At 40.9% G+C, this 12059-nt stretch overlaps 2 protein-coding genes across 2 annotated transcripts; both read left to right on the forward strand.

Moving 5' to 3' along the window:
• The first annotated feature begins 935 nt into the window (after nt 1-935).
• LOC130085677 (cytochrome P450 1B1-like) lies at nt 936-2697 on the forward strand. The gene has a single exon (XM_056251576.1). The coding sequence runs from the start codon at nt 976-978 to the stop codon at nt 2554-2556; it is 1581 nt and encodes a 526-aa protein (XP_056107551.1). The 5' UTR covers nt 936-975; the 3' UTR covers nt 2557-2697.
• Nucleotides 2698-7635: 4938 nt separating this feature from the next.
• On the forward strand, nt 7636-9397 carry LOC130085678 (cytochrome P450 1B1). The gene has a single exon (XM_056251577.1). It carries the CDS (start codon nt 7730-7732, stop codon nt 9296-9298), a length of 1569 nt encoding a protein of 522 aa, XP_056107552.1. The 5' UTR covers nt 7636-7729; the 3' UTR covers nt 9299-9397.
• The last annotated feature ends 2662 nt before the right edge of the window (nt 9398-12059 follow it).

The following is a 12059-nucleotide window of genomic DNA, read 5'->3' on the forward strand; positions in this document are numbered from 1 at the left end:
AATGCATATGCATTATATATATAAATGTTTAAGTGAAGTGTCACCCAATCTGTACATTAAATTGTCCATATATTGTTTATTATGCTATAATTACTGACATTTATATTTATTATATATAATATGGTATAACGGTTACGGACCTAAAGACATTTATAATATAAAGGCACGCACGCACACACACACACACACACCAGGGATAACCTGGAATTTCACTGTCTTGTGATAACTCCTTACATGCATGCATACTTTTCCATTTTCAGGGTTTCTGTAGAGTGTGTCTGCAAAACAGAGCACACAGGCTATTTATTATGAAACATTCCCCAACACAGAAGTCTGAAGTCTGTGATGCCGTCGGTGATCACATCCAGCTTAAAATAACATTTTCGTAATCCTGTGCAAACCAGAGCAGAAATAACGATTACAGCTTCAGCGCGCGACGACCAGAAACCAGAGCGCGCGCGCGCGTCAAATAAGGAGATGCAAAGAGTTCAGATGCGCAGTAACACTAAACTATCGCATCACTTATTTGAGTTGAATTGACAACTGCAACTACAATACGGCGATTGGCACAAACCATAAAAAAGTTTTGCACAGTGAAGTTCTCAGCATCCCCGCATGATTATCAGAAAAACCCTCTTCAGACAGAGCGCGTGCGAACGAAACCAAGATGATTCACGCGCTGTGGTTCGAGGGCAGATCTTCTGACGGAGTCTCCAGAATGGGAGGAGTGAGGCTATCCTCGGGTCCGGCCCCCTGTGCGGCAAACATATATAAAACACATGAATCCCACCAGCCGGCTCAGAAGACACACTGAGCTTCACCTGGAGAAGCAGTGCAAGCGTAGAAAACTGAATCAATGCAAGATAAAAAGTCGATTTTAGACATTTTTGATTTTGATTTTTAAAGAGACATTTAGATTTTTGCATCTCTGTGTGTAACATTGAGCATTATTTAAGCAAGCATTAGATCAGAAGAATGGCTCTGCCTGAAGCCGAGTTTGGACTGAAGAGCAGCAGCATCATGAAGGAATGGAGCGGACAGGTTCAGCCGGCTCTCATAGCATCCTTCATCATCCTCTTCTTCCTCGAGGCCTGTCTGTGGGTCCGAAATCTCACGTTCAAGAAGAGGCTTCCCGGGCCGTTCGCCTGGCCTTTAGTGGGCAACGCCATGCAGCTCGGCCAGATGCCCCACATCACCTTCTCAAAGCTGGCCAAGAAGTACGGAAACGTGTACCAGATCCGACTCGGTCGCAACGACATCGTGGTTCTGAACGGAGACGTGGCGATACGGGAGGCGTTGCTTCAACACAGCACTGAGTTCGCCGGACGGCCCAATTTTCTGTCCTTCCGGATGATTTCCGGTGGCCGGAGCTTGACGTTCAACAATTACAGCAAACAGTGGAAGATGCACCGTAAAGTGGCTCAGTCGACTCTGAGAGCGTTCTCATTAGCGAACACTCAAACTAAAAGAACGTTTGAGCAACATGTCGTGGGTGAGGCGTTGGATCTGGTCCAGATGTTTCTGAGACTCAGCGCTGACGGACGACACTTCAATCCCGCGCACGAGTTCACCGTCGCCGCCGCTAACGTCATCTGTGCGCTTTGCTTTGGGAAGCGCTACGGTCACGACGACCCTGAGTTCAGGACTCTCCTGAAACGTGTGGATAAGTTCGGAGAGACGGTCGGCGCCGGGAGCCTCGTGGACGTCATGCCTTGGCTTCAGTCGTTCCCGAATCCCGTGAGAAGAGTCTATCAGAACTTCAAGATCATTAATGAAGAGTTCTTTGCTTACGTGAAGGATAAAGTGGTCCAGCATCGAGACACGTATGATCCCGACGTGACCCGTGACATGAGCGACGCCATCATCGGTGTGATCGAACACGGGAATGACAGCACCCTGAGCAAAGAGTTCGTTGAGGCTACGGTCACTGATCTAATCGGGGCGGGACAAGACACGATGTCAACAATAATGCAATGGATCGTCCTGCTTTTAGTCAAACACCCATCAATCCAAAGCAAACTCCAAGAGCAGATTGATAAAGTAGTGGGTCGTGATAGACTGCCTTCAATAGAAGACAGGAGCAACCTCGCATACCTGGACGCTTTCATCTACGAAACCATGCGCTTCACGAGCTTCGTCCCCGTCACCATCCCACACTCCACCACCTCAGACGTCTCCATCGAAGGCCTCCACATCCCGAAAGACACCGTGGTGTTCATCAACCAGTGGTCCGTCAACCACGACCCTCAGAAGTGGAGCGATCCTCACATCTTCAACCCGGCGAGATTCCTGGACGAGAGCGGAGCGCTGGATAAAGACCTGACCAACAGCGTGATGATCTTCTCCATCGGGAAGAGAAGATGCATTGGAGACCAGATCGCAAAAGTGGAGGTTTTCCTGTTCTCGGCGATCTTGTTGCACCAGTGCTGGTTTGAGAAAAACCCTTCTCAGGATCTGTCCATGGACTGCTCGTACGGTTTAACACTGAAGCCGCTGCGTTACACGATCTCAGCGAAGCTCCGAGGAAAACTGTTCGGCTTGGTTTCGCCGGCATGAGTTAAAACAACCAGCTTGATCTTGTGACTAAAGGCCAGAAAAGACTCAACATAATGCAAATGTATTCCACATAACAATGAGTATAAGTAAAGCTGCACTGAATGCTGTCTAATAATTGCATATTTAATATTTAATGAATATTTACACAGTGATTCAATGAATTGATTTAATCACATGCATATAGAAAGATTCTTCAAATCAGCTAAATGTTTGGGTGACACTTTACAATAAGGTTCATTAGTGAACTACCTTACTTAACATGAACAAAACATCTACAGCGTTTATTAATCTTAGTTAATATTAACTTCAGCATTTACTAATACATTATTAAAATCAAAGGTTGTATTTGTTAACATTAGTTAATGCACTATGCACAATGAACAGCTGTATTTTAGATTAATAAACACTGTAAGAAATGCATTGCTCATCGTTAGTCCATGTTAGTTAATGCATTAATTAATGAAAACTTATTGTAAAGTGTTACCAATGTTTATATAAATCATCAATGCTTCAAAAGAATGTTTTGCAGATCACAATATGAGATGTTTATGGTCGAATGCTAAGCCATTGTCACTGTAGACACATCAATTGAAAAATGCTGGGTTGTTTCAACCCAAATGTGGGTCAAATATGGACAAACCCAAATGTTGGGTTAAAAATGTAATTTAAAATTTTAACCCAACTTCAACTTTCACTTTCAACTGTAAATTTTTTAATTACATTTTTAACCCAACGGCTGGGTTTGTCCATATTTGACCCAAATTTGGGTTGAAACAACCCAGCATTTTTTAGAGTGTATGCAATGTTATGCAATTGTTTGTATTGAGTCATTAATAGCAGCTGTTACTTCCTATGAACTTGACTCAGATTTGGCATAGCAGTGCATTTAATTATAAAACTGTATAACGATGTGATTGTGTACTTCAGGTATTTTAAGTATTAGGCATTTACGCATTTATTTATACCCATTATACTGTTTCTATAAGTTATATTCTCTATAAAATGCACAGCAATTTATTCATTGAGATTCTTAAAAGGGCTGACATTGCAGTAGCTTTAGTTTGCAATCGATGCTTTGCCGAGTCTTGATGTTGCTCAGCATTTCACCAATGAAAGACTTCAGTCTCACGCTGGATCCACTTCCTCATTATGTCATTTTGAAGGTTCTCTCACATGCACAAATAATAAATCCTCTCAAAGCATGTACAAAAACAGGAGCATGTATCAGATATTCCTATATTACACTGCGTATATTGAGGTAAATGTTCACACTGAATGGCTCTGTAACTGAAGTGCATGTGTTCAGGAATGCAGCTTTTTGAAGAAAAACTACAATGTCCAGGTGTTGTTTTCTTTTTACTATTGGAAAATAAGCTACGAGTGGAATAAATAAAGTGCTGTTTTATTACCTGTGAAGATGCACTCATTCTGTCTCTTTCTGTTATGATGCTCAAAACGATTCACATTTCACAAGAGAACACATGCATTCATACATACAAATAAACATGCAAGTAAAAAAATAAATCATGCATATCAAACCAAACTAGAAACGCATCTAAATGACAGTTTTATTATTTGAACTGTCTGCATCTGTCTTCACTTATGCATAATGTCTCTGTATTTCCGTATTGGCCAATATTTCTGTTTACACTCAGTTTCTGAGATATTTCTGTTAAACCACATCTTTAAAGCCAAATTATCTTATTAAATTTATATAACAGTCATTACTCTAACTGCAGCGCACTCTACTTTGGTACATATTTAACTCCATTGTTTGTATCTGTTCTTTTTCTGAGGCATTAAAAAACCCTCAAATGTTCATGAGTTTCAGACTGAGTTCCTCTAGTGACTCGACTTCACTGGTATTCGGCTGGCATCGCATCACGGATTACAATCAAAACGAAAGCCCAGCAATTAGAGCAGACTTACAGCTCATTTACTATGTTAGACAATGTATTCAGTAAAAAAGAAGAAGCATTTTTTGGTTTTATTCGTCTTAATCAGACATTTCTGTACTTTACAACAAGACAAATAAAAAATGATCTCTTAAAAAATATATAGAAAGCAACAACATCATTAAACGAAGGTCCACGTCCAGTTGGCATGAATATATGCAATTCTCTTACTCTGTCAAGTGTGTATTTGTATACACAGACACACACACACACACACACGCACGCACACACACACACACACGCACACACACACTTACTCACACAGACACACATTCACACACGCACGCACACACACTTACTCACACACACAGACAGACACACATTCACGCACACAGACACACTCACTCACACACACAGACACACTCTCTCTCACACACACACACACACATGCACACACACACACACACACACACACTCACACACTTACTCACAGACACAGACACACACTTACGCACACAGACACACACACAGAGACGCACACACACTCACACACACACACACACACACACACACACTCTCTCTCTCACACACACACACAAACACACTTACTCACACACAGACACACACTTACGCACACACACACACACACACACACACAAACAAACACACTTACTCACACAAAGACACACACTTACGCACAAAGACACACACACAGAGACGCACACACATTCACGCACACACACACACTTACACACACAGATACACATTCACGCACACAGACACACACACACACACACACACTTACGCACACAGACACACACACAGAGACGCACACACACTCACACACACACACACACACACACACACTCTCTCTCTCTCACACACACACACAAACACACTTACTCACACACAGACACACACTTACGCACACACACACACACACACACACACAAACAAACACACTTACTCACACAAAGACACACACTTACGCACAAAGACACACACACAGAGACGCACACACATTCACGCACACACACACACTTACACACACAGATACACATTCACGCACACAGACACACACACACACACACACACTTACGCACAGAGACGCACACACACACTGCACACACACACACACACACACACTCAGACACACACTCACGCACACACATACTCTCTCGCACACACACACACACACACACTCAGACACACACTAACGCACAAACACACTCTCTCGCACACACACACACACAGACACACACTAACGCACACACACACTCTCTCGCACACACACACAGACACACACTAACGCACACACACACTCTCTCGCACACACACACACACACACACTAACGCACACACACTCTCTCACGCAGACACACACACACACACACTCTCTCGCACACACACACACACACACTCAGACACACACTAACGCACAAACACACTCTCTTGCACACACACACACACAGACACACACTAACGCACAAACACACTCTCTCGCACACACACACACACTAACGCACACACACTCTCTCACGCAGACACACACACACACACTCTCTCACGCAGACACACACACACTCTCTCACGCAGACACACACACACTCACACAGACTGCCCCAAAATGAATTTAGACAATATTAGATAGAAAATATCAAAGCAAGTGTCTGTATCTGTGTCTCAAACACTGCAGGATCGTTTCTTTTCACCAATGTTCACTTTTCTTCAGCATGTTTAAAGTCTCATGTGTTTGAATTGGTGTTTTGCTGATATTCAGTGGATGTTTGACCTTTGAAGTGATTTCTCCTCAAGTTCACAAAGATAAGACTATCAACATCATCCACTGATGACAATCAAACACAACACTGACTGATTAATGGCGATACTGTCTTCAGTCGAGCTGCTTATAGATGATCTGAACTCGTTTCACAACTGATGAACTCTGACAGAGAATCAAAACAACAAATTGAGTTTTAGCTAAATTTAATTTGTTTCCTAATTGATCAATTTCACAACATTCACGTTATCATTTTCCCGTTTTATTAAAGCTAAGCTGCTTTGAAACAATCAGCATTGTATTATCAGTTTAAACTTCACACATGTATTTTTAATGTACTGCAAAAGTCTCCTTTGAAATTATGTTATCTAATGTCCAATATACACTGAAGGCCTCTGTTTGAAATAGCTTTTAATCAATGACACAGTGGCATGTTATCTGTTTTATTGTCTGTAATTTGTTTTTATTGTGTTTATGTTTATGTACAGCACATTGGTCAACAGTTGTTGTTTTAACCCTAGTAAAAAATAAATATACTAAAATGTATTTGAAATACATTTATTTCATGCCAAGTATACTACTAATACATTTGCATATTTATGTACTCAATAAAAACACCCTGTAATTGTACGTTTAGTATACTAAACTGGTATACTTAAAGTCTGCTAAAGTATTTTGCACTTTAATTGTGCGGAAATAGTGCTAAAGATATTTGATTGTGCTAAAGTGGAACTATTGCAAGTATACTTCAGGTACACTTCAAATATCTTGCATTTAAAGGTTAATATTACTCAAAGTTCATACAATTCTTATCACACGCTTAACAACACTGGGTTGTTTTAACCCAAATTTGGGTCAAATATGGACAAACCCAAATGTTGGGTTAAAAATGTAATTTAAAATTTTAACCCAACTTCAATTTTTAACCCAACATTTGGGTTTGTCCATATTTGACCCAAATTTGGGTTGAAACAACCCAGCATTTTTTAGAGTGCAATATTGACATTTAATATTAAGAAATGACTTCAAGTAGTATTTTTATCTACTTGTAGTCTCAAGTCTCAAGCGATATGTCAGTAAATATGTTAATATATTGGAACTATAAATAAATGTATTTTAAATGTATTGCTTTTTTACTAGGGTTTATAAATAAAGGGACGTTGACATTGGCATGCATGATATGCGAGTGTTATACATCTGTAGATGTGTGTGTCCAGGCGTTTGACTCTGGCTGTAATGGGAGGAGAGTCCGAGAGAGTCGGGGGGAAAGAAAACAAACCTGTGGCCCAAACTCCTCCTACTCTAGAGATATATAACAGTGTCAAGACTGAAATCTGCATTCTTCTAATTTGCTCATCTCTGGAAAGACATTGCAGCTCCGCAAAAACCCTGACCCGTCTCCCTGTAACCCAACAGCAGGTTCTCAAATTCCCAAAACCCTCGCCATTCAAGATGGAGAGCTACTAATATAGTTTACACAGAAGAGCTTGGGAATATCATGGCGCCGTCAGACACAGAGTTCGGGATGAAGGGCGTCCTTAAGGAATGGAGTGGGCAAATCCAACCGGCCCTCGTCGCTTCGTTCGTCTTCCTCTGCTGTGTGGAGGCTTGTTTTTGGGTCAGGAATCTCACTCTGAAAAAGAGGCTTCCCGGGCCGTTCGCTTGGCCTTTAGTGGGCAACGCCATGCAACTCGGACGAATGCCTCACATCACCTTCTCAAACTTGGCGAAGAAGTACGGAAACGTGTACCAGATCCGACTGGGAAGCAGCGACATCGTGGTTCTGAACGGAGACGTGGCGATACGGGAGGCGTTGCTTCAACACAGCACTGAGTTCGCCGGACGGCCCAATTTCGTGTCTTTCCAGTCGGTTTCGGGCGGGACTAGCATGACGTTCACTAGCTACAGCAAACAATGGAAGATGCACCGTAAGATCGCGCAGTCCACCATTCGTGCCTTTTCTTCTGCGAACAGCCAAACGAAAAAGTCCTTCGAGAAGCACATCGCAGCGGAGGCCGAGGACATGATCGAAACGTTCCTGAGCTTGAGCTCAAACGAGCGATACTTCAATCCGTCTCATGAACTCACAGTCGCGGCGGCTAACGTCATCTGCGCTCTTTGCTTTGGGAAACGCTACGGACACGACGACCAAGAGTTCAGGACTCTTTTGGGGAAAGTGAGCAAGTTTGGAGAAACCGTAGGAGCTGGAAGTCTAGTGGACGTAATGCCGTGGTTGCAGGCTTTTCCCAACCCAGTCAGGAGTGTTTTCCAGAGCTTCAAAACCCTTAACGACGACTTCTTCGCGTTTGTTAAAGGGAAAGTGGTGGAGCACCGGGAAAGCTACGATCCTGAGATCACGAGAGACATGAGTGACGCTTTCATTGGCGTGATTGATCATGCAGACACGGAAACGGGTTTGACCGAAGCTCACACTGAAGGAACGGTTTCTGATCTCATCGGAGCCGGACTAGACACGGTTTCTACCGCCTTGAACTGGATGCTTCTACTACTGGTCAAACACCCATCAATCCAAAGCAAACTCCAAGAGCAGATTGATAAAGTAGTGGGTCGTGATAGACTGCCTTCAATAGAAGACAGGAGCAACCTCGCATACCTGGACGCTTTCATCTACGAAACCATGCGCTTCACGAGCTTCGTCCCCGTCACCATCCCACACTCCACCACCTCAGACGTCTCCATCGAAGGCCTCCACATCCCGAAAGACACCGTGGTGTTCATCAACCAGTGGTCCGTCAACCACGACCCTCAGAAGTGGAGCGATCCTCACGTCTTCAACCCGGCGAGATTCCTGGACGAGAGCGGAGCGCTGGATAAAGACCTGACCAACAGCGTGATGATCTTCTCCATCGGGAAGAGGAGATGCATTGGAGACCAGATCGCAAAAGTGGAGGTTTTCCTGATCGCTGCCATGTTGCTCCACCGACTGACTTTCACGAGCGACCCATCACAGGACTTGAGTTTAAACTGCTCTTATGGTTTAACACTGAAGCCATTTGATTATAAAATCTCAGCCAGATTCAGAGGACGCGCATTCAGTGGAGCATAAATGAGTGTGTGTGCTTTTCAAACCCACAGTCTCTGATATAATACATGCAGAATCAGGTTTGTGCTTCATATTTAACATGTTCTAAAAGCAATTTTAGATTATAAATACACTTAACTATATACTTCACTTAAAGACTCAATCTATATACTTCACATTTAGACTCAATCTAAATGTTTTGAAAGCAAAAGGGGAAAAAAACCATCAGGGTTTTATAGTTCTTCAGTGTTTGTACAGAGGTGTGCACTAAAACTCATTAGTGCTACCATTGAAAACACTCTTGAACATTAAAAACTACATAAAAGTATTTTTTCAAGCTGCAAAGAAAACCAAATGTGTGTGTGTGAGTGTATATATACACTGTAAAAAATTATCGTGATTTTAACGGTAAAAGACTACAGTGAAAAGCTGTTAATAGGTTAACAGAAAGTTTCCTTACTATATAAGGTAAATAACGGTACATTTAATGTACTTTTACTGTAAAATACCGTTAAATTGACAGTTTTTGAAAGTGGAAAAGAACAACTCGTATAATTTACAGTGAAAAACCGTAAATTGACATTCCCACAATTCCCTGCGTGACACTTCACATTTGATGTATTTTTGTTGAAATAACTATGTTTCTTCTTAGTTTTCTTAGTTCTTTTCTTATCAGTTATATACATTACAGTTTTATGTTACATTTAATGTTGTTAAATGAATGTTTATTGCATTTTTAAAATTTCATGTGTTACCATTACCTGTTTAGTGTTTGTGCGAATGACACTGTGCAGCTACTATATATTAGTACTAACTTTCTCGTGGAAGAGCTGCTTGTGATGAGCTGTGATTTATCATGTGATTTTCATCACTGCTGAGATGATTGTTGGTTGTCAGTGTATTACAATGGTACAAAACAGATATTAATACATAAATAGGTTGGTAAATTAACATTATATCAGATGATGAAATACGGTTTATTACTGTAAATTTTAAGTTAAGTCTGTAAAACCAATAACGTCTGTACCATATTTTTGACGGTAAAGTTCTGGCAACCACACCTGCCGGTATTTTACCGTAAAAATGGCATTTTATTTTTTACAGTGTATACATATTAAAAGAGCAATCAAATTGTAATGTTTTTACCAAATATGCAAAGGTAAAACAAAAAAAGCCATGTTTAATACCGATTTAAAGTTAAAATCAGATTGAAAGTTCTACATAAACCTGTAACTTTTATCAAAATGCTGCATTTCTTTTCAGAAATGTGACTTAAAAATCCTTTTTATCATTGTAAATAAAATGCTCTGTTGACTCTAACTTTGTGTATTTCATTACATTGAATATTTCCATTCATGCTTGCTAGGTTGCTCCAAAACAGTCATCCTTTGCCAGAAATGGAAGTTTGCTGTTCTTACAAAAACACACATATTAATAAAACACAGTTTGTAGAGCATGTAAATTAGAAGTCTAAATGCATTTGCTAATTTACTTTTCCGTAGCAGAGGTGATGCCGTCCAAAAGCATCCAGTGCAGTAACCACATGCATGACCGTGCGAAGCCCACATGCGCGAGTGGAGTCTCAGGGGGAGTCTTACATTTACACTGGGTAATTCATAGCAGACACACACTGCTTTCCTCTCTCTCTTCCGGTCCTGACACCGCAGCGTTCTGGACCAGGGCCAGGGCTGTTATGGGCCATGCAGGGAACCACATACATGCCCCTGATTTACTGCCAACCACACACGCAATCGCAGTCGCACGGGACATGTCTTTCTGATAAACCTCTTTCTTCAGGACGGCCCCTTCAGCGGCCTCTGGGTCTGCCGAGGGTTCAGTCTCTCCGAAACATCACATGTTTTCACCTCTGTTTTGACCTCGCGCACATCTCACGGAAACACGGCATGGTCATAGCGCTTTTCACAACACACATCATTTCAAAGCAGCTTTACAGAAAGTGCATGAGTCCACATTACAGTTTACCGTGATCTGTTATCAGGGGACACTGTCATTTCAGAAATGCACAAATTAGTTAAAAATGTATTAATGTAAACAGTGTAATAATTTAAGGCAGAAGCAACGAGATCATTGAAATGATTGAAATCTTTCTTTATTTCACCTCAAAATGGTAACACTTTACAACAAGGTTCATTAGTTAATGCATTAAATAACATGAACTAACGATACTGTATTTATTAATCTTTGTTAATGTTAGTTAATAAAAATACAGCTGTTCATTGTGTGTTCATGTTAGTGCATTAACTAATGTTAACAAATACAACCTTTGATTTTAATAATGTATTAGTAAATGTTGAAATCAAAATAACTCAAATTAATAAATGCTGATGAAGTATTGTTCATTCTTAGTCCATAAACCTTATTTTAAAGTGTTAACCTCAACAAAAAAAGAAATTCACGACAGTTACAGCTGGACAGTTTATATTTGTCATTATTGTTGTTGGTGATTGTATGGAAGCGTGTTTCCATCATGGAATAAAAAAGAAAAAAGGTAATTGTGATTTCCTTACAATTGAGAGTATCTGAGAAAAAAGATGTAAACTCACAATTCTGACTTTTTTTCTCTCACAATTGCAAGTTTATATATTTCTTCCCCCCCTCAGAATGGCAAGATATAAACCGGCAATTGTCAGAGAAAAAGTCGCAATTACCTTTTTTTATTTTTTTATTCCATGGCGAAAACAATCGCTTCCATATTGTATCGTTTCCACCATGGAATAAAAAATAAAAAAGGTAATTGCAACTTATTTTTTGCAATTGCAAGTTT

This window comes from Rhinichthys klamathensis, unplaced genomic scaffold, assembly GCF_029890125.1.
Source record: "Rhinichthys klamathensis goyatoka isolate OS25496 unplaced genomic scaffold, OSU_Roscu_1.1 h1tg000085l_1, whole genome shotgun sequence".
NCBI classification, from domain to species: Eukaryota; Metazoa; Chordata; class Actinopteri; order Cypriniformes; family Leuciscidae; genus Rhinichthys; species Rhinichthys klamathensis.

What these genes read in the sequence shown, in the direction of transcription:
- LOC130085678 (XM_056251577.1), top strand. Translation starts at nt 7,730, where the DNA reads ATGGCGCCGTCAGACACAGAGTTCGGGATGAAGGGCGTCCTTAAGGAA.
- LOC130085677 (XM_056251576.1), top strand. Translation starts at nt 976, where the DNA reads ATGGCTCTGCCTGAAGCCGAGTTTGGACTGAAGAGCAGCAGCATCATG.